At 54.7% G+C, this 27,730-nt stretch overlaps 13 protein-coding genes across 13 annotated transcripts; 3 read left to right on the plus strand and 10 right to left on the minus strand.

Moving 5' to 3' along the window:
• Window positions 1-49: 49 nt before the first annotated feature.
• On the minus strand, window positions 50-1,428 carry BO95DRAFT_413719 (60S ribosomal protein eL15). Its single transcript, XM_025584294.1, has 5 exons — window positions 1,396-1,428; window positions 1,205-1,291; window positions 785-941; window positions 499-725; window positions 50-445 (listed from the first exon to the last, which is right to left on the minus strand). The coding sequence occupies exons 2-5, from the start codon at window positions 1,289-1,291 to the stop codon at window positions 305-307; spliced, it is 612 nt and encodes a 203-aa protein (XP_025442240.1). The 5' UTR covers window positions 1,396-1,428; the 3' UTR covers window positions 50-304.
• An 809-nt stretch (window positions 1,429-2,237) lies between these two features.
• Window positions 2,238-4,504, minus strand: BO95DRAFT_132387 (uncharacterized protein). Its single transcript, XM_025580522.1, has one exon. The coding sequence runs from the start codon at window positions 4,100-4,102 to the stop codon at window positions 2,435-2,437; it is 1,668 nt and encodes a 555-aa protein (XP_025442241.1). The 5' UTR covers window positions 4,103-4,504; the 3' UTR covers window positions 2,238-2,434.
• On the minus strand, window positions 4,505-6,651 carry BO95DRAFT_132386 (GNAT family N-acetyltransferase). Its single transcript, XM_025580521.1, has 2 exons — window positions 5,080-6,651; window positions 4,505-5,024 (listed from the first exon to the last, which is right to left on the minus strand). The coding sequence occupies exons 1-2, from the start codon at window positions 6,513-6,515 to the stop codon at window positions 4,907-4,909; spliced, it is 1,554 nt and encodes a 517-aa protein (XP_025442242.1). The 5' UTR covers window positions 6,516-6,651; the 3' UTR covers window positions 4,505-4,906.
• A 785-nt stretch (window positions 6,652-7,436) lies between these two features.
• Window positions 7,437-9,143, minus strand: BO95DRAFT_473562 (putative proline utilization protein PrnX-like). Its single transcript, XM_025589735.1, has one exon. It carries the CDS (start codon window positions 8,950-8,952, stop codon window positions 7,513-7,515), a length of 1,440 nt encoding a protein of 479 aa, XP_025442243.1. The 5' UTR covers window positions 8,953-9,143; the 3' UTR covers window positions 7,437-7,512.
• Window positions 9,144-9,189: 46 nt separating this feature from the next.
• BO95DRAFT_442828 (uncharacterized protein) lies at window positions 9,190-9,442 on the plus strand. The gene has a single exon (XM_025586529.1). The coding sequence runs from the start codon at window positions 9,203-9,205 to the stop codon at window positions 9,392-9,394; it is 192 nt and encodes a 63-aa protein (XP_025442244.1). The 5' UTR covers window positions 9,190-9,202; the 3' UTR covers window positions 9,395-9,442.
• Window positions 9,443-10,137: 695 nt separating this feature from the next.
• Window positions 10,138-11,478, minus strand: BO95DRAFT_363134 (cyclin family protein; the record flags this gene model as incomplete). The annotated part of the gene is made up of 1 exon (XM_025582603.1): window positions 10,138-11,478. One exon carries the CDS (start codon window positions 11,476-11,478, stop codon window positions 10,138-10,140), a length of 1,341 nt encoding a protein of 446 aa, XP_025442245.1.
• Window positions 11,479-11,675: 197 nt separating this feature from the next.
• BO95DRAFT_132413 (uncharacterized protein) lies at window positions 11,676-12,514 on the minus strand. The gene has a single exon (XM_025580523.1). It carries the CDS (start codon window positions 12,380-12,382, stop codon window positions 11,828-11,830), a length of 555 nt encoding a protein of 184 aa, XP_025442246.1. The 5' UTR covers window positions 12,383-12,514; the 3' UTR covers window positions 11,676-11,827.
• Window positions 12,515-12,960: 446 nt separating this feature from the next.
• Window positions 12,961-13,995, minus strand: xgeA (putative endoglucanase). Its single transcript, XM_025580524.1, has 2 exons — window positions 13,469-13,995; window positions 12,961-13,411 (listed from the first exon to the last, which is right to left on the minus strand). Exons 1-2 carry the CDS (start codon window positions 13,783-13,785, stop codon window positions 13,012-13,014), a joined length of 717 nt encoding a protein of 238 aa, XP_025442247.1. The 5' UTR covers window positions 13,786-13,995; the 3' UTR covers window positions 12,961-13,011.
• Window positions 13,996-15,536: 1,541 nt separating this feature from the next.
• On the plus strand, window positions 15,537-16,700 carry erg2 (C-8 sterol isomerase ERG2). Its single transcript, XM_025586530.1, has 3 exons — window positions 15,537-15,938; window positions 16,019-16,045; window positions 16,161-16,700. The coding sequence occupies exons 1-3, from the start codon at window positions 15,656-15,658 to the stop codon at window positions 16,496-16,498; spliced, it is 648 nt and encodes a 215-aa protein (XP_025442248.1). The 5' UTR covers window positions 15,537-15,655; the 3' UTR covers window positions 16,499-16,700.
• A 182-nt stretch (window positions 16,701-16,882) lies between these two features.
• BO95DRAFT_389330 (putative PP-loop ATPase superfamily protein) lies at window positions 16,883-18,724 on the plus strand. The gene has a single exon (XM_025583576.1). It carries the CDS (start codon window positions 17,025-17,027, stop codon window positions 18,258-18,260), a length of 1,236 nt encoding a protein of 411 aa, XP_025442249.1. The 5' UTR covers window positions 16,883-17,024; the 3' UTR covers window positions 18,261-18,724.
• A 30-nt stretch (window positions 18,725-18,754) lies between these two features.
• BO95DRAFT_442835 (LYR motif-containing protein) lies at window positions 18,755-19,277 on the minus strand. The gene has a single exon (XM_025586531.1). It carries the CDS (start codon window positions 19,144-19,146, stop codon window positions 18,775-18,777), a length of 372 nt encoding a protein of 123 aa, XP_025442250.1. The 5' UTR covers window positions 19,147-19,277; the 3' UTR covers window positions 18,755-18,774.
• A 354-nt stretch (window positions 19,278-19,631) lies between these two features.
• Window positions 19,632-23,102, minus strand: BO95DRAFT_453223 (putative Ras guanyl-nucleotide exchange factor RasGEF; the record flags this gene model as incomplete). Its single annotated transcript, XM_025588195.1, has 6 exons — window positions 19,632-19,715; window positions 19,766-20,194; window positions 20,250-21,706; window positions 22,076-22,261; window positions 22,332-22,653; window positions 22,857-23,102. The coding sequence occupies 6 exons, from the start codon at window positions 23,100-23,102 to the stop codon at window positions 19,632-19,634; spliced, it is 2,724 nt and encodes a 907-aa protein (XP_025442251.1).
• A 1,992-nt stretch (window positions 23,103-25,094) lies between these two features.
• BO95DRAFT_442837 (uncharacterized protein) lies at window positions 25,095-25,674 on the minus strand. The gene has a single exon (XM_025586532.1). The coding sequence runs from the start codon at window positions 25,612-25,614 to the stop codon at window positions 25,252-25,254; it is 363 nt and encodes a 120-aa protein (XP_025442252.1). The 5' UTR covers window positions 25,615-25,674; the 3' UTR covers window positions 25,095-25,251.
• Between the last annotated feature and the right edge of the window lie 2,056 nt (window positions 25,675-27,730).

The raw sequence follows: 27,730 nt of genomic DNA on the forward strand, positions 1-27,730 counted from the left end.
CGAAATCTACACTACCAGGCCGCCCAATGTACCAAAGAAAAACAAGATAGCGAGAAGAAAAAGCATACTTCGTTAGGGGGAATAAAAAAAACCGATGAAACCGAGAAAAGGAAGAAAAGTTTTTGCTAACATCCGATCATTGAAGATCTGTTGCATTATGCTCGCACCACGACAGTCGAAGAATGACCTGCACACAGAAACGAGTTTTTGTATCGGAGTAAACACATCCACAAGCATTCCAGCATGCGTTTTCCATTTCCAACACTCTCCTCCACAACACCGCTCTGCAGCCCCTGGGCTACATTTAACGGTAACGCCAGTAGCTCTGGGTGTTCTGGAGCTTCCAGGTGTGGCGGCGGCCAGCCTTGGTGTTGTTGTAGCGGTGGCCCTTGTTGATACCACGGGACTTCTTGCCGGTGGCGGTGAGACCACGGGACTCGCGGTGCTGGGGAAGGGGTCAGTACCAGACTCAAAGACTGGGGCGATGGCAGAACCAACCTTGTGGACGGGGTTGCAGATCCAGTTGATGCGGGCATCGCGGCGGATGGCCTTGTGCTGGGGGTCGACGAGGATGACCTCGAAGTACTTGTAGGTGGAGTCCTGGTTGATCCAGTAGGAGTTCAGGACGCGCAAGTTAGCGCAGCGGCGGCCAACACGCTCCTCAGCGGTAGCACGGAGAGCGCGCTGGTACTTGAGCTGGTTAACACCCTGGTTGGTGGGCTTGCCTATACATCCCTTGAATTAGCCGTGTTCTCTCGTGGATCGAGTCGTGGGAAAAGCATACCGTAGGTGGCACCCTTGGGGACGGGGCGCTTGCGGCCACCGCGTCTCACGCGGATACGGTAGACAACATAGCCCTGCTTGGCCTTGTAGCCGAGACGACGAGCCTTGTCGGGGCGAGAAGGACGGGAAGCACGGTGGATGGCGTTCAGTTGACGGAGCTATATTGATGCACTCTCAGCAAAGTTCAACGAGTGTATAGCAAGACACACAGAGGCTCCTGGAACCTCTCCTGGTTGTGCCACATCCATCATCCGCCGGCGATGAGAAGAAAAAAATTCTTTCGGTGGGTCGTCTTTTTTCGAGCCGCCCAGCAAAAACACCGTTGGGCAAACAAGTGTATTCCTATGGCATAGCATACGAGCGAAAACCACCCTCCGGCGGGGAGATGTTAAATCATCGACATTTGGGGGGGAATTCTCACCTCCCAGCAACGGACACGCAGCAGGAAGCGGATCACGTCGGACTGCTTCTTCTTCTGGATCTCTTCCACGTACTTGAGGGCACCCATCTGGACAGTTTGGAAAAAGTCGTTAGTTTTGTGGTGGATAGGATGTCGATGCGATTGTGACGGTCGCGATGGGATTGCGGGCGAGATTGGAGGCAGGAACGTACCTTGTCGGCGTGGCAGGTCGTCGATTGTCGTCGTTGTCACGAGTGAGAAGTTCGAGAAGCAAGATCTCTTCAACCGTTCAGCGACCTTGTGTGTGGGACGCTAGGAAATTAGGCGAGCCCCACCCAGGCCAATGAAGTGATGGGTGCTTCCGAGGCCTGAGGCATGAAAGGGGTCACGGGACTATAGAAATTTCAGCTCAACTCAGGCAACAAGGCAGCGCCTCAGGCTTCTAGGGACTTTGGTGATTTGCAGTAACCACTAACTTAGGCACTGCCCTCCCTGCCTACTAACTATAACTACCTTACATATACCTCTACCGGCCTACCTAGAACACAACCAAGGGAAATAATCTATTTGGACGACTGATCAATTCACGAAACCCACCTATTATGGCTCTTTCTATACTCAGCCAATACTATCCGAACCATGTTCTTAACATCATAGCCTGCAATAACCAAGTGAAGTTCTAGCAAGTTGACAATTAGTTAGCCGGCTAGGAGGGTCCAACAATTGCATCAATGCTCAAAATGATTTCATAATCTTACCCCGATGAACTTTTCACAAGTGGTCGAATCAGAGAACACTCACTATCTACACTCAGCGTATATCGTCCCATCATCCCATACCTAGCTAGTCTAATGTAGTTAGCCCTTTCATCTGTGCCTGGTAAGCTATGCCCGCAGTTTAGATCTGTTATATATTTGCCGCTTCCACCACCAAATTCTGCATCTCAGCTACTACCTCGACTTGTATCCGATCCTACTATAACCACCAAGCTAACAACCACTGAATACCAACCAACTCAAAGAAACCAATATATATTAAGTCTCAGTTCCCAGAACAGGCTAAACGAAGACAACGGAGGAAGATATAGAAATAAATTCACAGCACTAGCTGAATTCAAGTCTGTGGCACGGTAGTCTCTTAGAAAGTGATGTCCGGATTCAAGTATCCCCATCCCCAAGCCGTAAAGAAAACTCCATAGTAATCATAACTCATACCCGGACACTATATATCCAACCCCCCCAAAAGTGAGGGCTAATACCCCCACAGATCCCCACCTCCCTTGACCATATCATCCTCCCTCAACACATGCAACCCGGTCTCCTTCCCCTCCTTCCGCCGCTGCCGCTTCGTGACCATCCGACTCGGCGTCAGCGGCGTCACAGGCGTGAACGGCATGTAGGGGCTGTACGGGGTGGGGATGCCCGTGCGTGGGGCCCCGTGGGGTTTGACCGGCCGCTCCAGGACGGTCAGCTTGGTGGCCGGCGCGCTCTGCAGCGGGTAGGCGTCGCGGAGGGGCAGGCTGCGACCGGGTCCGTCGGGGCCGCCTGCCCCTGCGGCTGTTGGGGGAAGGGGTTTGCTCAGTGTGAGTGGGGGAGGAGCGTTGCGGGCTGGTCTGCGGGGATTCGTTGCGTCGAGGGATTCGGGGGTGGTGGAGGAAAGGATTCCTCGTGGGATGGGGAGCGGCGGAAGACCGGTCTGGGATTGCGGGAGGTCGTCTGTGTGGTATGGGTCTTGGTGCTGATACTGGTATTGGTGATACTGCTGCTCCTGCTGCGGTGGTGGGTGGGTGAATTGTCTCTGTGCGCCGGGTCTTTGTGCACCACCACCACCCCCGATATTTCTCACCTGCGGCTGCATCTGCGCCGGCAATGGCGGAACTGGCGGCGGCGCCGGGTGATAGATCCTCGGCGTCAACGGCGAATGCGCGTACGGATCGTCCTCCTCCTCCTCGTTCTCTCGCGCAGCATGATTCCGGGGTGAAGTAATCGGCGAGGAGATGGACATCTTCCGCAGAGGCAGCGCCAGACGCGGCGAGCGGAGGCCCAGGCCCCGTCCGCTTCCGTTGGGTCCCTTGGGGGAGGAAATAGCTGCAGCCCCGGGATTGGCGAGCGAGGTGGACGACTGGTCGCGGCTGCTTGAAAACAGCGACAATGATGATGAAATCCGCGATAGCCGGGACGGTGTGCGAGGCGATGTTGGCGCCTGCACGGGCGCTACCGGCGGGTCGGTGAATGGGTTGCTGTTCACTGTACCCGTGGGCGAGACGTTGCGGTCTTGCGGGCTGCCGCTGCCGCCGCCGCCGTTGGCTGCCTTGATCTCGTCATGCTCCATCACGGCCGCATACAGCATCTCCAGGTCCTCCTGGGCTTTGCGGCGGTCGGAGGCGACGACGCCGTCGTTGATGGTCGCCAGGCTGATGCTGCTGCTCGGGTTGGAGAGCTGGGATTGCGACTTCTTGTGCGAGCCGCTGTGTTTGCTGAAGCTGCTCCAGGAGCGGTTGTTGCTGTGACGGGTGCCAGTGTTGGTGGTATATCCGGGCATCGGAGGGATTGGGCCATGGCCGATTCCCCCGGGGCTGGGGAGGTGGACACTGATCGGGGTGACGGGGCTGGGGTCCATGCTTGGGGGTGGTTTCATGGGCTGCATCATCTGGACTTGGAGGGAGTAGTTGGAGGAGAGGACGGCGCGGCGTAGACGGCGTCCGACGACAAGGAGGAGGCTCAGAAGGAAGATGACGCTGAAGAGATAGGCGGCGATGATCCCGCCGATTTGGACGGCGAGCAGTGGTTCGTCGAGGGTGAAGGTGGTGGTGGTGGTAGTGGTGTCTCGCTCGAAGACAGGTGATGCTGAACCAGCAGCGGTTGTTGAGTAGAAAGAGAGACAAAGAAAGAAGACGAGGCTGCCAGTACTGGAGACCATTCTTTGCCTCCTAAGTCACCCTGGACAGGAACCGAGTGTCTATTTGAATATCACAGATCAAGCGGTGGAGGGGAAAGTGATGGATCATGTATTGACCATCTTCATGTGGAGTGATGTGAAGAACGAAAAAACAAAATCGGGAACGAGGCCGCCCTTCATGTTTGAGATATGACAGGGAACAGGCGATACCCTTTATCAAAAGACCGTCCCGAGTGATTGGATGTGATGGCGTGAAGAATTGGAGGAGGAGGAGCAGTGCCAAGTGGTGATGGTGATGGGGATGAGGGCAATCCCCCGCTATCGTTGGCCGCATACGCGCCCGCCCTGCAGGCCCCGGCACATTTAGTGACCAGCTAGTCACATCCCGCGCGTGAGCGGAGAACTGACTGGCCGTGATGGCCATGCAGCTAGTTTCTCTGTAAACTTTCAGTTGCCGTGTCGGTCTGTGCAGATGTCCTGTCATGATAAGGAACTGATACTCTGGGTTCTATTTGGGTCGGAGACTGGGAGACGTTCAAGAGTGGAGCCCTAATCAATGATGGGCAATCGGTGAAAGCTTAGTCGGTCAAGAAGTCGCAGACTAGTCACGGCCCACGAGGGTAGAAAGGCAGCGGTATGTCTACATCCCATGGAAATATCGCGTTCGTTATGCTCTCGCGTTCCCGGTTTCATTACTAGGTAGCTAGGTAGGTCGTAAATAGGTAGGCAAAATCTACCTTGTCGTAGACATTGATCAGGTATCGTGGAGAACTCTCCTCGTGTATCGTTTCCTTTTCGAGATCGCATCCATCATGAAGCACATTGCTAGGTAGCAGGACTCTCCCATGCGTCCCGCTTGATCTTCATCAAAGCAGACTGCTTGTGCGGGAACGTCACCTCCCCTTCCTTGTAGAAGCCCGCTCGGTGTAGGTATCCGATCAGCCTATATCAATCATGTTAGCTTAATGCCTCTGTGAAGCAGGCGATGGAACCCCTACTTTTCATTGTCCACTCTAGGCTCCAACATCACTGTCTGCGTCCGGGGATCGGCCAAGAAGCAATAATGCACCAAGGCACTCAACCAGACGGCTACACGATGCGGCCCGCGAAACTCCTGTTCACCCACCAACACATGTAGACCCCGATCATAGTTGTCCACACCCCCCGGGGCCAACGACCCCAGCCGGTCTTCCTTGACCCAGTAGATCTCGAAGTAGCCGAACGGCTTACCGTCCCAGCAACCAATGACGGGGAAACTGTGACGACTTCGGAGATTGTTGCGCAGAAACTCCTCTTGGTGACTGACTGGGCCTGCCTCGCCCCAAGCGACGTTGACTCGCGGCTCGTTCATCCATTTGTGCAGCAATTCGACATCGGAAGGCCCTGGTACAGGGGTCACCGGTTGTTCGATGCTACTGTTAGATGAAGTGTGAGCGTGCTTGGCCCCGAATTGTTCGGTCGCGGAGCTTCCCAAGTACGGTACGCGGAAGGACAGGTACTGTTGCAGGCTGGGAATGTAGCGAATATAGAACACATCCCCTTGGTGCGGGGGTTTGGGACGGATCGGATGGCGGATCCCATTGGTGAAGGTATACTGTGTCGGGGCTGGGGGGAAGTAGGTGGGGAGATGGCTGGTCGAAGCGAACGGCCCTTCGTTCGGGGTATAGTGGGCGGTCTCCTGCCCAGCCGGATTATTGAGGTACATACTCGCGCGCGACGGCGATGCGACCCGCTGGATGAAGGGCGAGCCCGATATCGCCGGCGGGATATTCATCTGGGGGGTCAGAGTGAACACGAACAGCCTGGGATCAATCTGCCAGAAGCTGCGACGGCTCACGAACATGCGCGCCCACGCCTCGGGGTTGTAGGGTTCGGTCCCGACCGAGGAGTCCTCCGAGGCGATCAGACCCATGCGCTCGAGCTTCTGCAGCAATGTGCGACCCTTGAAAAACCCTTCGCGCCGGATGGAGATACGCCAGTCGCCCTGGGGCCGGCCCGTGGTGGGAGTTTTGGCGCTGGCCTCGGTGGTCAAGTAACGCTCGGGCTCGGGTTCGTGGAAGTACCACCAGAGCGTCACCCAGAGCATCATTGCGATCTGGCGCGTGGGTGAGCTGACCGGCTTGTACTCGCTGCTGGGCGGATCGACAATGTATGAGATGTAGAGCGAGTCATTGCGCAGGGTAGGGGTAGTAAATCGGGTGTTCACCAGCTCCTCTGGCGATTGTCGATCCCGGCCGCGATGCTCCTCCGATCCATCGGTCATTGTTGAATCAGCATTCTCAACGGGTTTGCTGGTATTCAGAACGATGCTCCAACCGGGGAGAACCACATGGTGGTTTTGTTGACCATCGTTCGACTTGAAGCTAACCCCGCCAAAGACGGGTGACACGGTGAAGGTCTGCCCGTTGGGCAGGTGGCACATGCGATTGCGCATCTTGAAAAGCCGAAAAGCCAAAGCCCGTAGGAAACAGCGACCTACATACAGTGGGATGAAGAAGATATGAGTCAATAAATAAGGAACGAGAAGGAAGGGGATTTTTAAAAAGTAAATAAAATACAAGCACGAGACTGAGGGGAAACTAAGGCGGACAGACGGTGGGATGATGCGTCGCTGCCCCTCCTCTCCCCCCGCTGGCGATCGCGCCGTCGGTGAACGGCCGCTATCAGCCTCGCAGTCGTGTCTTGGCCCCAACACTGCGATTCCCAATCAGGGTTGCTGGCAATCGCTCTGCGACATGGTCCAGCCTGGAGAGAATACGCCGTGCATTAGAATATACGGCAGTGAAGGATCAAGTCGAGTTGTGACGATGAATTGAAGCCGGAAAGGGCGAAGAGAGGGAAAGAGAGAGGATGTCTCGCGGAGAAAGAGTTGAGACGATAAGAAACGACGAGGTTGGTTGATGTCATCAGCGGGATTACAGCCTTCGTTCCAAATTACCGCCCACGGCTCCAAAATTACGGCTCTAACCGCATTGACCAGCCAAATGGAGGTCTGTGTCGCCCTCCCGCCGTATGACAAGCAGCGCATTACCAATCTTCTCCTCCATCTATCCACTCTCTGTCTGGATATCAGTGCTTCACTCGAGTATTGCCCTGTAAAGAGCCTAAAGAGCCTAAAAAAGTCTGCTCTGCAAGGAACTGGCCAGTAGAACACATGGTATTGTCAGCATGAAAGTATAATCGCTACCTACTAATTAATGATATGAAACAGAGAAGGGGAGACAAGACCAAGGTCTCGCAAAGTAATGCCCAAGAAGTATAAGTCCCGAACACCTTCGGAGGAGTCAAGGTCACCGATGCCGAACCAAAGTAGTAACTTTCCAGGCTGACTCAAGACAGCTAACTTAAGAAAGACAAAAAAAAAAAAAAAAAAAAAAAAACAATGGAAAATAAACAAACAGCAAACCAAGTCATCATTGGATATCATTTCGCTAGAATTCCGCAATCGTCGTACCAATATTCTTCTCACGTGCCAATTGGATCAAATCTCCGCCAGTCACCAAGTCCATCAATCCCATCCCCACGCTCTTGAAAATCACATTGCCCCGTTCTACCCACTCGCGCAGACTCTTGTGATCGTCACTGTCAGCGTCCCCATGCGAGGATTCGCGCACAATCAACAGTTCGCCCAGTTCGACCACCTGGTGCGGCTTGATCCCCGCTTGGACAATCTCGCCTGCCTCCTTGAGGGCGGCGTCAAGACTGTCCACCACCACTACGCCGCTGCGCTTGATGTGCTTGTGGAAGTGACGATGGCCCGGAGTGTGCACGCTCACTTCGTCGCGGAGCAGATCCGGTGGGAGTTCCGTCATGTGTGGTTTGTACGATCCAATCGCGCTGATCAGCCGACCCTTCTGGCGGCCTTCACGGGCCGTCAAAATCTCGGCGGGGAACAGCGGATCAACGGCCGGGGTGCAGCAGAAGATCGCGTCGGCTTTCCGCAACGCGTCATGCAGGATGCGGGGATACTCCACAAAGTCGGAGCTGACGGCGGAGAATTTCACGTCCCCGCGCCAGCTCGAGTTCTCCGGGGAGTAGATGTCCCGGAGCAACTGCGCCGCTCGGTCAAACGATCGGTTGATGATGTAGACCCGCTTGACGTCCGCGCTACGGAGGACCAGCGCTAGCCGGATGTGCCAGTATGCCTGCTTCCCCGCCCCGAACACCACAATGGTCCGCACCCGCTTGCGCTTGTTGAGCGTCATGAGGGAGGTCAGAGCGGTCCGGAAGGGCGTCAATTCGTGTGCGTTGATCAATCCGAAGGGCAGGCTGTTGCCGTCCAGCAGCGTGACGCTTCCCTGGGGCGAGGTATCCCGACTGCCAGCACTGGGCCAGGCCCCCATCGTCTTCGATAAGCCGCCTGCGACCGGTTGTTGGTTGACGCAGCCCGCCGCCAGCGACTTGCTGCTGCTACTGCCACTGCCACTGCCACCACTGCTCGTCATGGTCAGGGAGTTGCTGGTTGAGGTGCCTTCTTGCGAGGAGAGGGAGAGTTCGCTGACGTCGGAGGCAATCGAGGCCATGGATTTGCGCTTGTCGATTTGAGAAACGCCGGTTCGGTCGCTCGGGGAAATCTTCGAGGCAGCATCGACAGTACAGCCCACCTGGGAATTCTTGTCTTGTAGCGAAATCACCTTCATTCCTAGCGTGGGGCCCGTGCTTGCGGGCATGAACACGGTGGTGCAGCCATCGGGCCGAGTGATAGCCGTGCGTTGAGGTTGGTAAGTGGCGGCACACCCTTTCTCTTGACTGCCGGTCGAATAGTCACGAAGCGCACGGGCAAGGTTCTCCTGGAGGGAGACAATCTGATCGCGGGAGAGCGAGAGGAGGAGAGAACGGAGTTGCTCTTGGGAGAGGATGGTGAGGGGCATAGTGAGTGTGAGTCAAGAATGTTGTCTGATTAGATAAGGCGTCTTCGGTCGAGAAAGCGAGAACAAAGGAAGGAAGGAGAAGGATAGAGGGGGACGAGGGGAAGTTGGAGAAAGTAGAAAGAGAGATAAAGAGTTGGGCCTATAGTTATGGATGAAGTAAATAGTTTGCAGGGATTATGGTAGGGGGGGGATATGCGAAGGATGGGAAGTGGAGGGAGGGGGAGGGGAGAAGGAAGATGATAATCAAAGCATGTTGACACCGGGCCGGAAGCAGACTCGTTGGATTGGGTCAGCCCTTTGGGCTCGGCGGACGCAGCCTGGAGGCGATGACGCCAGCCCAGCTGCTCGGCGCTCCACCTCCGGCTTCGGTGATTGGCGTGTGTCAAGCCGATCCGAGAAGGGCTCGAGCGTGGAGACATCGAAGTTCAAAGGTCAATACTGAGTAGACTAGAAAATTAGATTATAAGATAGATTGTCATTTCGATTGACCCTATCTTCTGCTTTTTTCTGATCAAATGGTCACAAAAAGTGGCTGACGGGGAAGGGACAACCGCCGGATTGTTATCTCATGAGGAAGACATCTCCGAGTGCCCGCCAAGCCGATCCGACCCCGGGTCTCTTGGCTGGTCTCGGTCGGGCCCGTGTTCATTGGCCCGCGCTGTGCTATTTCCGGTCACCCTCCATGGTTGAAGTGCCTTGGCGAGGGCAACTTGGGGGGGAAAAGTACGAGTTGCCCAAACAGGAACAGCCACAAATAGCCGCTTTCGGGGATTTCATTATTTCTCATGGATCCAACCTAGTTGTCCATTATATTCGTGACTAAATAGCTAAGTATACGGTCAAATTAAACTACTCACTCCATAACTGATTCAATCAGAGTATATATCCATCCAGCCCTGCATATCCATTCTGAAACACCAAATGCCAAGATACATACCCCAAAAATAATTGCCAGAACCTCTTGCCCAAAAAGCAATACAACTTCCATGAACAGGAACACGATCAACGCCAGCGGAATGCAGAAAGGTAAAGAGTGTCAGGGTATTGAAAGATCGTTCGTAACAGGGGCAGGTGAGCAACCCCCCCAAGTGCTTTTCGCAAATCAATGATCGGAACAAAACATTAAGACATCATCATGTAACAGAGTAGGAGGAACCATCGAGACCAGCTCGATGAGATCTAAGTTTAGTGTCGACGACCGCCCATGTACGACCCCGCGGCCGTGGCGAGAAAGCGGGCCACGAACCCATGACCGCCAGCGGCGACCGGGTGGGCGGGGCCGTGGGGATGAGCTGCGTGTCCAGAATAGCCGAGACGCATCTTCTTGCTGGGCTGCGCGGGCGGCAGGCACTCCTCGAGTGGCAACCCGTCACCAACAAATGATGACGGGCTGCGGCCACCGTCCAGCACGCGGACGGACGCGACCTCTTCAAAGCTGGTGATCGAGCTGGAATTCCGGAGACTTGCAGGAGTGACAGCGCGTGAACTGGAGGACAGGCTGGACGCCCGCGAGCTCAAAGAAGCCGCAGTATCGGCTCGTGACAATCCGGGCACATCCTGCACGCCCGGAGGAGAGCCCGACATCCGACCACGGGATAGAGGACGCCGGCGGCCAGTCGGGTATGGGTGATACCGGTCGGCCGCAGCATCAATTAGCGAGGGGGCGGGAGAGGCGCTCTGTGAGCTTGCAACGGACGATGCAGAAGACAGGGATGACAGAGACACCGATGAGGCCGGGCTGGCTGCCATCATCCGTCGCTCGGATTGCTGATAGGCGGAATCCACCACTTGTCGACGAGCATCCAATTTCTGACGGCGCAGGCGGGAAGTCAGCAAATCCGTGGAGGAGTGGAAGCGACGCCAATCTCGGGACTGGCGACGCTCAACTTCGCGCTGTTGCTGTTGCTGCTGCTGTTGCTGGTAGCGACTGCGGATCGGGGCCAGGAATGGCTCTAGGTGCTGCAGCAGGTCGGCTTCAGTAACCCGAGTGTCCCAGTCAAGCAGGAACAGGAGCTGGCGCTCCATGAGGTTGACCTCGGGCAGAGGGAACGCGAATCCGTCGTAGCCCTTGACGGCCGTGTACCGGGCCCAGTGCTTGTTCTTGGGGCTTGAGTCGTTCAGATTCTTGGCTGCAAGGATGAGCGAAGCGAGGAAGATGCGATGAACGGTACAACGCATGCCCTTGGCCACTGGAGGCAAGCGGGACCGCAGTCGGGCCAGATAGACCAGCGAGGTCATCAAGGTGGGCACCTGAACCTGTGATCGAGCAACCAGGGAAGCAATGAACGTCTCTACTGAGGGGAGTGGTGGTAAAGTCGCATCCATGGGAGGTGTGCTGGGAGGTGTCGGCTGTCCGTGGGCATGTTGTGCCGTCACATGCGGTTCGCAGCGGATGACCTGGGAGGCCTGCTCGGCCAAGTGCGCAACCATCCCCCGCGACACCGGCTGCATGATGAATTCATGTAGAGCTGCCCGATTGAGATCCACGGTCGTGCTCGTGGTCGTCGTCGCTGCAGCGGAAACCATGTTGGGGGTGCTGTTGGAGTAGGCTAGGTAGGGATGAGCGGTCATCGTGGAGAAGACCGTGCAGAGCAGAGGAAAGGGAGAGAAACAGGAACACTATTTGGTGTGGCAAGCAATACAGTCGACTCGGATATGGTCGAGGATATATTAGAGTAGTTGAATGAATGTACGTCAGTCCTGCCGGCAGGAGAGGAATGCGTGGTTGTCGCGTCAACTGTAGTTGGGGAGCGATCGCTATGGGGGTGCGATGGGTGACCGGGACTGAGACACGCTTTGAGACACCAAGTGGATGCCGGAAGTATTTGGAGGAAAAGTGTAAAAGAGAGAGACCGACTGAGACGATGAGATTAATTTAGGTAGTAGTGGTGAAACCCCGGTTGGAAAAAAGGAATGGAACTGTTGACGATATCGAAAAAAGAGAGCACCTTGAACCGTCCAGCGAAGAGGGCTTGATATAAGGAAAAGCCCTAGGGTGGTGGTGCAGGATAGAAGAGGGGGTGGGTGGGTTTAGTTGAGGAGAGGAGACAGAGTATGCGCGCAACGAAAAAAAAGGCTGGCGCTGCAAGGACGGCGACGCGCAGAGTATGCATGAGGGGGAAATGGGATGAGTGGATGAATGACTGATTTCTTCTCCTGCAACAGAGTGTTGAATGGTCATCCATGATGGGCTGCATGGCTCACGCAGGGCCGATCGTCGGGGGTTTGGCGCGCGCGAGCCTGAAATGCGGCAATGATTGGAGCAGCCACGAGATGCAGGAATCAAGGGTAGGCAGGTCAGCGCGTCGACGCCACGATCCTGGCACGCGTAAAGATCCGACTGACTGGTGGACAGTCGAAGACTCGAGTACTTGATACCTAGGTAATGTCGGGAATGGCCTAGACAGGAGCGCCAACGAAGGGCTGTCATTCCAATGAGCTCAGGGTTGTCCGTCCATTACCAGGAGCGGAAGTGTCTTGAAGTGTACGGAGTAGCTGAGATAGATAAGTTTGGTACTAGGTAAGAAAGTACGTACAGTACCTAGGTACTCAATTACTAGCTACGATCCAAATGACGCCGTCGGCTGCACTAATTAGTTAGTTGCTGCACCTGCACCTGCCCCTGCCGTACTTAAGCGCCCGCCCGATGTCTGATGCTGCTATTCTTATCGCCATGCCAGATGCAAGTTAGTTATAATTAGATGATGTTGAAGAATTGAAACATCGAAGCAATGACACTCAATCCAACCGCCCAAGTAGTAACTAGTAGACTTGTAGATATATTTGGACCATAGTTGTATGTATGTTGGTAGGTATAATTGTATATGCATTGTATGTACAGGATCTGGTTGGTTTGAGTGTAGCCACCGTTCAGTCTCATTTATCCCTATACAGCGTCTCCTGGAAACCTATAAACCTCCTACCACACGGTTTTCCGGTATCCTGCCTAGGGACTGAAACACGGCGCCTACATTCTCTCCCACCACCATCCCCACCCGTCTCCCGTCAGGCCTCCGTCCACGCAACACGGTCGGCCATCCGTAACACTCAACGTTTGATTTACTCAATGGAGATGCTGTACTCGGAGACGGTCAACTTGGCGTTGGAGCCAGTGAAGGGCTCGGTACCCGCCTCGAGGGTGGTCAGGTACAGCTCATCCGACACGCCCTCGTTGTCAACCAGGTAGGTGAAGAAGTCGTTCAGGTCACCGGAGAAGCTCTCGGTGGTCGAGTCAGCGACGAAGCTGTAGACGGTGGTGTCACCGTTGGGGCCGGAGTACAGCTTCCAGTTGACGCCGGCAATCGTCGGGGTGGCGATGGTCGATCCGGTCGACGAGATGGGGCCAGCACCGCCCAAGGCCGCGAGCCAGACCATGATCTCGTACTTGGACGAGCCGCTGGCGGTTTCGGCCAGGAATGTGTCGTAAGCGACGTCGGCAACGATGCTCGAGCCGGAGTATCTATCCATTCGGGTCAGTTGCGTCTCTCCCCCGCTCGGTACAAAGCAAGCCACTTACGACCACTTCCAGGTGGTAGGAATGCTGGAGATGCAGTTCAGCTGGGTGGGGGTGAAGGTCAGAGCGGCGTTGGCATAGCTCTTGACGCTGCTGCTACCTCCGGACCAGGACCAGCTGGTGTGCCAAGCGATGGTGTCGCCGCTGTAGGAGTCGACTCCAGTGCACTGGGAGCCGGTGCCGGCGCTCTCGCCCCAAAGATCGTTGTACAGGGTGAAGTCACCGGCGGTGGCGGTATCCCACTGACCGCAGAAGTCGCTGCGGCGCTGGAGGCTGGCAGCGGAAGCCAGGGTGGCAAGGGAGAGAAGGGAAAGCTTCATGGTGAAAAGATGTTAAATGATGGTGAGGTAAGGAAGGACAATCGGTCGGCTGGGGTTGGTTCAATGTGCGATCAACGTCCACTGTCCACAAATGAATGATGCTGGTAGGGAAGAAATCTGACATGATGGCAGGTCGACGAGCTCACTTTAAATAAGCATCCCACATGGCACGAATCCTGGATGGGGTTTGCTGAGAAGCCTGTTCGTCTGAGCTGTGGCTTTGGCCTCAATCAAGCAGAAACAACGGGGTGGATTAGTCCCTCCAACTTGCTCCATCTTGGAAGGGGAATGAGACCTGAGCAGTCAGCATGAGCGAAGCCTTCTGGATTCTCCGTCCCCGCTGGAGCCGGTGGACCACGAGGGAGAAGACCGATAGGGTCGAACACCGGGCTATTTCTTCATTTGAAACGGTTCCACGGGATGCTCCGTGCAGAGGAGCGGACAACGTTCGACATATCCAGTCAAGAGGGGTTTAGACCAGGGGAGTCGGTGGATTCGTCACCTTTCATTTCCCTGGGCCGTTTCGAATGCGATAAGGGGAGAAGACGGATAAATTATCTGGGAATGATCTGGGAACCAATTCCGCCCTCGTCAAAACGGGGCGTAATGGAGGCGATCGAAGGCCCGACCTCGACTTGGGCTATTTTTATGGACGGAAAAACCGGAAGAGAGGGGAATAAATTAATGCTCATATCATATAGTATCCACGATGGGGATCGAGAGAATAGATGAGGAGAGAGGATTTTTGCACGTGCACGAGGTTGGATTGTAGCCTGCGATCAGCACATCGAGACAGCTCTGCAAATCATGGAGAGATCAGACATGTCGTCGCGGAGGCTATAACTGCTGCGATTGATACCAGGTCGGCCGCATCAAACAAGGTTCCGAGTTGACGTATAGTTTAATTGGCAGTGGACAAGATTTTTTCCTCGACTCTTGGAGTCTTGGGAGAGAGACTAACGGTCCCCTGTCTCATGATGGCTGCGGGCTAAGCATTGATGGAGCGGCCGAGGTACAGCCGTGGAAGACGCTTCGAAGACGCCTCCATGATGCCGGGTGGGTTTGGTCTGGTCGTTACGCTAGTATATCGGGGGACAGCGCTGAATTGACCCTGGCACTGTTGCACTTCAACGAAACATATATCCGCCGCCCATGTGGTTACGTGCAGAAGAGACGCAGTAACACAGCATAGCAACCTGACTACGTACAGGACAAGAATCCTGGGCTTACTAGCTGCAAACTGTCAAGTCTTCTAGCGGCAGTTTGCCTCTAACTTACTACTCTATTGCAACCATGTTGGCTGAGCCGAGTGCTTAGCGACTGGCCAGCGGCGTGGATTCAGGGGCTCAGCGCACATGCATTAATATCCTTCAATCTCCACCTCGAGTTCGGTGGGAGCAAAGAACCGAGACTAAATCGGACCCTAAATAAACGGAGCAACTGGGTCTAGAGCTTGTATCCACTGGCATCCAGACTGCCCGTGGTTTCGACATGAGAGATTGAGAAGGAACAAAGAGTAGAACGGTATGCTCGCGTTGGCATCCTGGATGAATATTCCGTATGTTTCTTGGTGGTTGCCTTAGAGTAGATTAACAGTACCTAGTAGTTCAGGCTGCAAGGTTCTCCTTACGGACTGGCACGGGATTACTAAGCCGAGCATCCCCAGCTTCATCTCACCACCACTAAACCCGATTAGGGATTTTACGAGGCTCGGAAAAGAAAAACAATCCATCGGCCCATTCAACACCATCCAGAGCTGCTGTTGTCACTCGAGGTTACCTTACTGAACACCTCCCTATTCTTCTGTTTCCACTATACCCTGTCTTTCTCGCCGTCTCCACCTGGCCAGGCAATATCCTCTCTCACAGCCATGCGCGCCATCAGCATCGCCGTGGCCCTCCTGGCCCTCTTCTCCGGCCTGTACAACTACCTGAACGCCCGACTGGAGCAATTCTACATCTTCGACCCCGACCACCTGCACGACCTCTCCCAGCGCGCCATCGCCGCCCACGGCAACGACACCCGCTCCGTTGTGAACTACATTGTGGCCGAGCTGGACGAGAAGGTCCCCAGCACCCATATCAACCACGACGAGGAATGGGTGTTCAACAATGCCGGCGGTGCCATGGGCGCCATGTACATCATCCACGCTAGTGCGTTGTTTTTTTCCTTACTGACTCCCAATCTACTCTATACTCACCATTGATCCCGCTAACCTATTTATAATTCATAGGTATCACGGAGTACCTGATCATTTTCGGTAAACTTCCCACCCACTGACTTCCCCTTCCCCACTCCCCTATATCAAACCAGCCAACCTCATAAACCTCATCACCACCACCACCACCATAAAACTAACCACCCTCCTCCAATAGGAACCGCCATCGGCACCGAAGGTCACACCGGCCGCCACACGGCGGACGACTACTTCAACATCCTGCAGGGCACCCAGCTGGCGTACGTGCCGGGCGCCTACGAGCCCGAGGTCTACCCGCAGGGCAGCGTGCACCACCTGCGCCGCGGCGAGGTCAAGCAGTACAAGATGGACGCCTCGTGCTTCGCGCTCGAGTACGCCCGGGGCTGGATCCCGCCCATGCTGTTCTTCGGGTACGCCGACACCTTCTCCAGCACGCTGGACTTCCCGACGCTGTGGGCCACCTCGCGCATCACGGGGCGGGAGATGATCTCCAACGCGCTGAAGGGGAAGATGTAACCGTTTTCCCTGGGAGATACAATAGAGGGAATGTAAGATGAAAGATGAAAGCAGAAAATGGTGTATACTATGGGGACATGTGTGTCCTAGATTAGACTAGACTTTCGGCGGGCACTTTTTTTTTTCTCGGTGGCTCGGTTTTGGACTCTGCCTATAGATGATTCTTACAGGGTATACTTATTAATGCATGATCAGATCTGGATATTGTGTCTTGGAAGCAGGGCCATTGCATGGCTGCTGTGCACGCTCAGTAAACAACCAAAACCACCAAACGACCAAACAAATCAAACCGGAGAAAAAGCACATGACTAATCCCCACCCACCCAGCGTTTCCTCCCCGTCTTATCGATAAGAAATTCCATCCCTCAAAGCCAACCCGCGCTCCTCCAAGAAAATTGCCTCCTACTCTTACCCCTCCGATCAACTCGACCAAACCAACCCGATTCCTCCTGCAAACCCTTTCACCCTCCATCCTTCGCCCTTCACGCACAACAACCCTCTCAGCGCAAGAGAAACACCACCAACAATGCCCCCCACGCCGTGCGCAATCTGCCACGCCGACCGGGCGGTGATCATCCGGCCGAAGAACCGACAGCGGCTGTGCCGGGGCTGTTTTCTGAGGGTATTCGAGACGGAGATCCACGAGACGATCACGGCGACGCGGCTGTTCCAGCGCGGGGAGCGGGTGGCGATCGGGGCCAGCGGCGGCAAGGACAGCACGGTGCTGGCGTCGGTGCTGAAGACGCTGAACGAGCGGTACGACTACGGGCTGCAGCTGACGCTGCTCTCGATCGACGAGGGCATCAAGGGCTACCGCGACGACAGCCTGGAGACGGTCAAGCGCAACGCGACGCAGTACGCCATGCCGCTCGTGATTTTGGGGTACGGGGAGCTGTACGGCTGGACGATGGACCAGGTGGTGGCGCAGGTCGGCAAGAAGGGCAACTGCACGTACTGCGGCGTGTTCCGGCGGCAGGCGCTGGACCGCGGCGCCGAGCGGTTGGGCATTCAGCACGTGGTGACCGGCCACAATGCCGACGACGTCGCCGAGACGGTCATGATGAACCTGCTGCGCGGCGATCTGCCGCGTCTGGCGAGGGGCACCAGTATCGTGACCGGCTCCGCGGCGAGTGATATCAAGCGCAGCAAGCCGCTTAAGTATGCTTACGAGAAGGAGATCGTGCTGTATGCCCACCACATGCAGTTGGATTATTTCAGTACTGAGTGCATTTACTCGCCTGAGGCGTTTCGGGGCAGTGCCCGCACGTTGATTAAGGATTTGGAGAAGATCAGGCCGAGCTCGATTCTGGATATCGTGCGCAGTGGCGAGGAGATGGCGGAGTTGGTGCCCGCGGAGGTGAGGGGCGGGGCGGCCGCCGATGAGGAGGCGGCGGAGACGACCGGGTGCGGGAGCCAGGGCGGCGGTGGGAGCGGGCGGACTCGCGGCGGCGAGATGGCGGAGATGGAGAGGAAGTTGGCTGAGGATGAGGTCGCGGCCGAACGTGAGACGGAGGTGACGCTGTCGTCGCTCCCGAAGAAGCAGGCCGACCGGAAAAAGGCCGCGGTCAAGTCGCAGGTCCTGGGCAAGTGTGAGCGCTGCGGGTATATCTCCAGTCAGCGGGTGTGCAAGGCGTGCACCTTGCTCGAGGGGCTGAACAAGAACCGGCCGCGCACGGCGATTGAGATGGAGATGGGCTTGGAGGAGGAGGAGAGCAGCTCGACGCTGCGGCGACAGATGGAGAAGGTCGAGCTGGGAGGGTGAGGTCAGTGAAGTGTGGTCGAGACCAGACAAGACCACCGAGTCATGAGGCACGAGAGACGAGACATGAAGACAAGGAGGCCTAAACTGATGCCTGGGTCTATGAATATAGACTGACCAACACCTGATCCACATCACAGGACAGTCACGCATCCCGCCAAAGGATCCCAGCTGATGCAGCAAAGGCCTGCTACCCAGACATGCAAGATAGAGCCACAGGCAACTCATATACCAGTACATACACTCTACACATGATGTGATAATTATCATTCCAACACTGCCACCACCCACACACAAACTACCTCCCGAATGAATAGTATAGAACAAGAAATAAAACGAAATTAAACCCTGCCGAAACTCCAAACCCACATGCAAAACCACATAATATACAATCCCCTCTACCCCCATCCACATAACATACCCTAATCCCGCAACCTCACCCCTCTCCCCAACTCCCCAAGTTTCCAATGGCGCCCTCCCCCCTACCCCCCCCTTCCTTGACAAAAAGACACCGAAATCACTCCTCAGCCCCCTTCCCCTCAACCGGCAAATCCAACCCCACCCGCCTCGCCGTCAACCGAATCCGCTCCTCCTCATCCAACCAGCTGCCAGGGTTATACCGCTCCACCAGCTCGGCGTACTGCCGCTGCGCGCGGGCGTACTGCGCGAACTGCTCCGCCTCTTGCAGGCGGTGGGCGAGCGTGTCCTGCGCGGCGTCGGCGGCGGCGGCGGCAGCGCTGCCCCCACTTGTTCTGATCTTCGGTGCAGACACCACCTGCTCTTCGTAGAGTTTGCGGATGCTCGCGTGCAGCGGGGTCGGTGTGTTCAGGCTGCGTCGGGGCAGTTCGCGGAGGAGGGCGCGGTAGGTGGTTTTTACGGAGGCGGACATTTTTTTTTGAAGAGGGGGGTTGGGTTGGGTGTGGTTTTTGGTGGTGTGTTCTTGTGGGTTTGTTGGTGGTGAGTGAATGGGTTGAGATTTGTTTTGAGGTGTTCAGCAAACAGGAAAGGAGGTGGATGCTGTGGTTCTTTGGAGAGAGGTATGATTCTGAACCTGTTCTATCTCTGCGGAGGTTGTTATCGGAGGGCGAGGTTCGGGCCGGTCAGCTTCACGTGATCAATTCGTCCCCCCGGATCAATTATACTGGACCCTACCTAGTTAAAAACGTGGTTCGAAAATAGCTGGCCTGGCTATCAAGTAACAGGGTATACTGACTACATGGTATCTTACAATAAAGTGTATGTATGTATGTGTGTATGTATGTTGTATGTATGTACATCATCAAACCGACGATCGTAACATTCATGGTCCTCGTCAGCCTGCACTCTTGCGCATGCTGTATCTCCGTAGTGGTCATTATACGCTCTCGCGTCCCATTAGGACCGCAACCAGCCAAACTTCTTCCGTCCGGTGTCACCGCCAGCGGAGGGCTCGACCTGCATACTGCGTGTATACAAATCCTGTTTTCTGTCAGATCCTCTCTGTTTTGAAACGCTGGCAAAAAACATACCTCGTCATCACCAGACAGCTTGATGTCTAAAATCAGCCGCGTCACTTCGTCAAATCGCGCCAGGTGTGGATAGGGTGTCTTTTGGCTCCGTTGGATCCCCAGCACCACTTCGCCCATCACCTCGAACTTGCGCCAATTGATTCGGGTCTTCATATCACCCACAAATGTCTTGTTTCCTTCCTCCGCCGAAACCAGATCACGTCGGTGCAACGGCAGGAACGGGATTCGCTCTGCGAATGAGTTGTCCCATGCCAGGCGGTAGGCGAAGTGGCTCTTCTGTGTTCCCATGAGGATGACCAGCCTCATGAAGTCCTTTTGCGTTTGCGTCGGCACCAACTCCCGAGTCTGCGAGAGTCGGTGTACCGGGGTTCCATTGATCCCGGCAATGACAGCCCCAAGGGAGTTATAATTGTTCAGTCGTCGGAGTTTCTACCCACTAGGATTAGTTGCAGCACACAAACAAGGCACACTCCCCAGAACTTACAAATGCGATGTTCATGAACTTCTCCAGCGCCTTGGCCCGGTGTTTAGGCTTGTCCCGGAGGAGAATGACGCTCGCAACGAAGCATGCCACGTGGTTAAACTGTTTGATCATTCGATTGACGTTCTTCAGGCTGTGGATTTTGTCCTTGTCGGCACCGGTGATGCTAACATGACGGACGAGGTCTCGTGGTCGGAAGGAGTTGAACATAATCCAATCAATGCGCGTCAATTCACGAGCAAAATCTTCATCAGGAATTTCCATGAATTGTCGCCATTGCACCTTCGTCAACGGCACGCGGGGTGTCAAATCTAAGTGCCGAGCCTCCTTCTGGGCCGAGTCGATGTTCAGGGCCGTAAACGACTGACTTGCCACAGTCCCGGGCTTTTCGGCGGTGAAAGAATTCGACATGGACGCAGACATCCTCGACCCTGACTCAAGTGCGCCCTCACTGAGGTCCAACGCACTCATACTGTAGATAGGATCCTCTTCCTCTTCATCACCCACATCGCTCAGCGGAGGGGGTCCGAGGAAGATCGACGGGGAGCTTCGACCCGAATACTGAAAAGCGGGCTCGGTTGCTTCGACCTCTTCGACCTCGCCATCTCTGAACGGCCACCCGATATTATCATCTTCCGCGTTGGCCTCAAGATAAGACCCAATCTCTTTGGCAGCAAACATGTAGAAATGGCTTTTCTCGAGGTTGGCAACAAACTCGGCAATCCGTTTCTGCGTTTTGGGATAAACCAGGTCACCCGGGTACTCCGACACCCACTGAGCCATGACGGTTAGCAGTCTCAATTGATCGGCAATGCGCGTAAGCTGATCCGAAATCTCTCGCTCGTTTCGCTCAAACCGGTTGATCAAGGCGGTCAATAAGGAGGAAGGGGCGGCGAATTTGCGGTACAAGCACAGGAAGATGGATGCAAACTTGGAGTCATGCTTCGACATCGGCTGTGCGACCAGCCGGTCTACCAGCTCCTCGAAAGTGAAGCCGTTCTCATTGGAAGAGCTCTCACTCGGTGTTTTGTCTTTGCTTCCAGGACTCGAAGGAATACTTCGGGGCCCGTCTATCTCTTCCCCCATTTCGATGAAGCTACTGAAAGCGTCCGATCCGCCACTGTTGCGCCAGGCGGCATGAAGTCGATGTTGTCGGTTAAAGTCCTTGCCGGGCGATGACTCTCCCGGGATGGATTGCTTGCGCTGGTTGAGTCGTCCCGAGGGAGGCGTGTGAGGTCGTAGAGGTTGAGAATTGCTTCGGGCATAGCGTGGGCCCTGGCCATTAGAGGCGGTTGAGTCGGTCAGTTGACGATCTACACCGTACCCATCGATCCCCGAGTCCAGAGCTCCTGTTATTGGGCCGCCTGCGGCCCCCGAGAACATGGCTGTGGGGTTTTCTGAGTTGGCACGGCTATGACGCCAGCCCGGTGTGACCGTCTTGTCAGAAGAGTGCTCGTCAGCTACAAGCCGCAGTTAGCATCGACACAGAAGGTTCTAGGCCAGTCGGAAGATTCAAAGGGAAATCGGGGTGGCGCTGTTGCTGCTGCGCCTGCATTCTGGGGACGGGCGGGTCTCCGAAGTCCGAACGCGAACGCTAGGCGCAGCCGAGCCGCGAGCTAGCGCGACATAAGGTGGACCATTGCTATGGACGGGCCACAGCCGACATAATCAGGAGAAAAGTGGATAATTTGGGTGACTCATGGAGTCACGCGAGACAGAGACACCGTGGGTATACAGACAGCACTTATAGTGAAAGACCGCCGCCAATAATGTGGACTCGACTCCAGACTCAGGGGAAAGGAAAAGAATATCTGCACTGAAACACTTACCATTCCTTTCGCTGATGACTGATCGCAGAACCAGAGCGATGCACATTTTCTGCGACCGTGGCGAATCGGGGGAGGTGCGGAGGATCTCATAGCCATCTAAGACTGGCTCAAGTAGACCATGGGGCGGTTGAATGTCGCATTTACTTGCGACCAGTCGAAAAGGTATGGATGAGGCGTCCAGAGAGGCTACGATTGTTAGCATACAAATCTCCACCTCGATCGAGATACTCTTGTAGCTCAGAACAAGAGAACAAACCTAGCAGTCCTTTGATGTTGGAAAGGCTCCCGGGCTGTGTGACGTCGTGGAGAACAAGCACACCGTCCACGGAAGGAGGTGAATCGCCTCCTAATTTTGGCCATTGGATGTCACCATTGCTTCCAATCGAGATCTCCAGTGTATCAATCTCCAGTAACCGAACAAGGTAAACCGTCCCATCAAGGGACATCTTTTTTGTCGTTGCCCGGGATGAGAGCGAGTGTTTCATATCCAGTGCGCTTTCAATGAAAGTCGATTTACCCACATGGTCTGGGCCAACCACGGCGATGCTCACGTGTGGAAAATTCGGTTTCGGGGCGGGCTGCGTCAAAGACTATGGTCAGCTATGCCGCAAGACGTATTCGTAGGGTAGGCTCACCTCATTGCCGGTGTGAGTTGACGGAATCCCATTTCCTCCATTTGAGTTGGGCAGTTGCTGCCTCATCTGCAATGGCATTGAGTGTCAGACAACCTTGCCAAAGGATATAGCTTGAAATAAAACCACAGTGAAAGGAACCGGCTCACTTCTTCACCCGGGGGAGCGGATGAGGTTCTGTTCCCTCCCACCGAGGGCGATGATTCATCTTCCTCCACCAGAGTCCGCTCCGTTTTGACCGAGTCCATGGCCATTCTGGTCGAATCGAGCTTATATAGGCCCCCAACGGGAGCGGAGATGGTGCGGTTGGGGAGCCCCGGTCTCTGCGGGACGGGCGCAGCCTCGACTCTATCGCTAGATACCGCTCGCTCTCTATTCGGAAGTTGAGAATTCATGAGGGGTCGTTCAAGGGGGGGGGGAGGACAGTGCGCGAACGGGTAGAGGGTGGTCGCGGGGCAGATGAGGGTCCGATCGAGCAAACAGACAAGGTGCGACAGCGTGAGGTTTCAACGGCTAGGTAAGTGAGGGAGGCGGACACAGCAGCTCATCCATTGTCGCTCGCACAAGGTCGGTAGAGGAAGGATCAGCAATTGAAATCCGTTTTGTACCGCAATCAATTGATCGAACGGAAGATTTTCGAAAAATAGATGGAATAAAATAAATGATCTTAGAGGGGGAGTAATGCGTAGGACCAGTTTCAGTCGAAGGGGAAGGGAATCTTTTGTTTGGTCGTTTTTCCGCCGCCCGTTGTCTGGCCCGGAGCGATGTTCTTTTTTTTCTCTTCCGCTTCTGATTGGTCTCTTCTGCAGCCGTAACAAGATCCCTCCTGGGTACTGGTAGTAATCCAGCTGAACCCCCTCGTGGGATTGGATACGATTCACAATTCCAGGGCAGGAGAGGAGGGGGAAGCAGACTGAGGTAGCACAGTCTGACGAGAGATTTATTGAACAGATTCTTGAGGATGATGCGGAGGAGGAGGAGGAGAAGGAGGGAGGGGGGAGGGGAAAGAGGAAGAGGGAGAAGAAGGAAAAAGGAGGAGGTACCGAGTCGGCGATGGGTACAGTACAATTAGATCGGAGAGGGCAGGGAAGAGGCTGGAGGGAGAGAAGGAAAAAAAAGATGAAGAAGAAGACCGAGGAGAGACGAGAATCGGAGGAGACGGATAGACAGCACACAGTACCTTAGGTAGTTAGGTGGTCTGGTACAGCACTTGATAGTAGTAGTGAGTGACAACTGGGGGCCGACGGAGCAGTAGACGTAGACGGGAGGGAGAGGCCTCTGGGGGCCTAGTCCTACCTGGCTAGTTAGCTAGATAAGTAGCTGCTTGCTAACTAATGTTACTGCGGAGGATTGCAATTAAAATTAGCAACACGAGGCATAGTACTAAGTTAGTAGTCATGAACTGACATGAACTGACGGACACTCGGTACTTGATCGCCGAATAATCCTGTCTGGTCACACAGGGGGCCGGACCTAAGGGAACAGAACAGAGGGATTGAGTGTCGGTAAAAGAGGAGAAAGGAAGTAAGAGTCACGGACGAAGGCAGTAGTCAAGGTAGTCAAGGTCATTGTTAGAGTGCGAGCTACGGGAAGTCCTAAGTTGCGAACTTTCCCTTTGGTTTCCATCCCCCGACAATCCAATTCATCCCAATCACATCTTCCTCCGGTCCTCTTTCCAACAACAACCACTACCACTTCCCAACAATGTGCGCGACTCGAGCCAAGAATCAGCCACCATTTGGAGAAATTGTGACATGATCTATTTCCAAAGAGCAGAAAAAAATCCTTCCTTTAGATTAAACCTGCGGCGAATCCCAGTTGGTCGGCATGGACAACCGCGGTAGTGACTACAGTACGATCACTCCGTTGAATACGGAGAAGGAATCCATCCACAGCGATCTCCCCCGCTCCCACTTTTCGTGCGGGTAAATCGCTCGGGATGGATGTCCATGGACAGCCTGATCTTCAACCCTCTAGAAATGCGACCGGCGACCAGGGCAATCCCAATTATGCTATTGGTAGGGTGACCCCAGATTATCCGCACAATACGAGCAGCCATTGGCCCTCTGGTATTCCCCAGAGTCTGGATTACCTACGGGGTATGATCATTTGACTGCTCCATCCACGACGATCGGCCTGCGTGGCGGCAAAAACAGCTTATCTGGTCGACAAACTATCGCCTGTAGCTCCATCCTGAGTCAGATCTACGCGACAGTACACGTGGTATCTCCCCATTTTGGTCATCCTGGCTAGTGTTTTGAAATTCGATTGCTTTGCGGTGGCCTTTGAGTGAGGCTATACTGTTTACCTATATACACGCAGCTTTTGCGATGGGATTGCTGTCGTGACTCGTCGGACAACACCGCCTTCTCCAGCGAGTTTGCCCACACGGGCTGGCTGCTAGGTGAAGCAGCATCGAGCTGGTCGGCTGGCCAAGCTCAAACCTGCACTGCGTGCAGTCTTGGCACCTTTCCGGTGGGAAGCGTAGTTTGCCACCTTGCCTCTCGTTGCAAGACGCACCAACAAAACCAGACAGGCACATTCTCATGCAGCCTCAGGTAGCTGATTCCCCGTGATCAAGGCCATGAAGCGCATATAGCCTTCTGCTTTCTGGCCTACTTCATCCCCCTCTTCACATCGTTCCCGAAGCTTTCTGACCTTGCCCACTCCCCGGTTGAACCCTTTCTCACGCGTCCACGGCCCGCGATGACGATGCGTCGCTCTACCTTTCCCAAAGCCCCGGTGCCGACCGACGTACGGTTGATTCTCTTGCCATTCCTCCTCCAAAGTAGCCTGGTAGATGTCCTGCAGCTGATCCCGCAGAGAAGGAAAGCGATCGAGGAGCTCCTTGAGCTGACTGGAGGTGCCTAAGGACTTGATATCGAGACCAGTCTCCGTCTGAGGCATTTCAGCCTCGGGGCGGTCTCCATTGGCTGCAGCTGAGGGTTCTTGGTCTTCCGACGATTTCGGCGGCAGTGCCTTCGGGGCGCAATAGATCTTGTGTGATTGAGTGCATGCGAGGGAGCAACTAGAAGACTACAATAAGTGATTGTCCGGGATCACATAATTTTTCTTCATCCTGCGCTGCCTGGAGACATCGCGAGAGAGGAAATTTGCTCACATACCTCATCAGCCCGCAAGTCGGGCATCGATACTTGGAAGGCTCCGACACGCAGACCTCGCAAGTGCCCGGCATTTTATTACCCGTCTGTTTCGCAGTCTTGAGGCGTGCTAGTAGCGCTATAAATGAACCTTGAGGACCATCGTCCTGCGGAAGCCGGTCACAACGAAAGGTGAACCAAGCAGAAATGTCACGCCGGGTCGATTCGATCTCCACGGGGGAAAGATTCGACCATGTGCTCCGCTGCAAGTTGCATCCAGAGGGAATACTCTGGGCTTAGCGCGGTTTTCTCGGGAAGGCGGTCACACTCGCCGCGCCGTCAAGATAACGTGCGGTGCAATTGCGAGGACTACATGAGCCATCACAGCTTTCACCATTGACCCAGGCTGAAAAGCAAATATAAATGAAATCTAGACTCGCATACATCCAGGGATCTGGGTCATGTCTCAGGGTAAAGAACGCTTATCAGGACTTTAAACCGTAAGAGGAACCAGCGCTTGAATATATATAACTTTACAGCTTTCTCTTCTTACCTTCGTGATCCAACATTTCGCCAAAACATCAACCCAAAGACTCGATCGAACGATGCTGTTGCTTGACCACTACTAGCCCCTAGATCGGGCGGTATCTGCAGGACAGCACATGGTAGAAAGAGCTTGAAAACCCTCCCTGAGCCTTTGTTGGGGAGAAACCTACTCCTGGGCTATAGCCATCGCGCCCCTCATCACCGGCCTCGTACAGTGTCAAAACACAGATTAAGCAGCGATTTGCTGGAAATAAGACACAGCAGAATCGATCGGAGACAGAATCCTAGGCAGATACATTCTCAGCTCCCACCGTCTGGTGGGAAACCCACGCTTGCCTCAGTATCACGGATGCCTCTGTACCCTGCTGGAATCCGATGGGAGCATGAATCGATCCACTCATCGCCCCCCGGAACTCATCGCATGAATTGCACATGTAACAAGGGCTGCAGCAGCAAGCACCAAACGGTGTGTCGGGGTAAAAACGAAAGAAAGCCGTGGCCGGAAAGTTGTTCCACCGTCTGCCAGTTCCCTCGACTTTCTGGGTCAATTGGCAGGCCGCTTGCCGTCGTTCAAGCTTCGAGCGGCGGATGTTAAACAGAGTGGTTGCGTGATGGCCTTGCAAATAGACCCGTCGTGTGGCGCGGTGCAACCTGAGCCCGTGGAAGAACTTACCGACAGGCTGGCAGGTCGCTCGACGGGGGGTCGAGGAGGGGTGGCCAGCTACACAGGTCTTCTTCCACCGGCTGCTTCGATGCAGCATAAGCTTGGAAGGACTGTTTGCCTTCACCTCTCAGTCGGCTTTTTTCACGCGCGATATGCGTCTCTCAACTGACGTATCAACTGATTCTTATCCCTTCTCTTCCTCGAGGTGCGTGAAATCGCACGAATTGAAGAGGATTAAGTCAGTCCTCAGATCATCGGTCGCCCTACAGCCGATCATACACTTAGTTAAGGCGTTTGTTCACCAACAGAAGACAACCACAACATCATCGACTTTAGTTGCGGCTGCTCGACTGACAGCTCTTGGCAGCCACCATGACAGTGAGATTCTCGCCCAGTCATGCACTAGGCATGGAAGTATCCGACGTCCTCAACAACATGTCTAGAGGTTGACTGCTGTCGACTCGCCACTCATGGCCAAAAATTTACAGTGATTCCCTGTACTCCAGAATAACGTAGCCCTTTTCCATGCGATTGTTCAAATAAATCGCTAGGAGAGTGCGATAGCCAACTCAGTTATTCTTTCCAGGATCTGCGGCACTGAATGTCCACATCCTGGAGATGATAATCTCATTGATGTTCACATGCAGTCAACCTCGCGTAAGTCTAGATTTGAGAAGCAGTCGCCACAACAACAATAATCGATGCCGCGTAT

Source organism: Aspergillus brunneoviolaceus, assembly GCF_003184695.1.
Source record: "Aspergillus brunneoviolaceus CBS 621.78 unplaced genomic scaffold BO95scaffold_34, whole genome shotgun sequence".
NCBI lineage: Eukaryota > Fungi > Ascomycota > Eurotiomycetes > Eurotiales > Aspergillaceae > Aspergillus > Aspergillus brunneoviolaceus.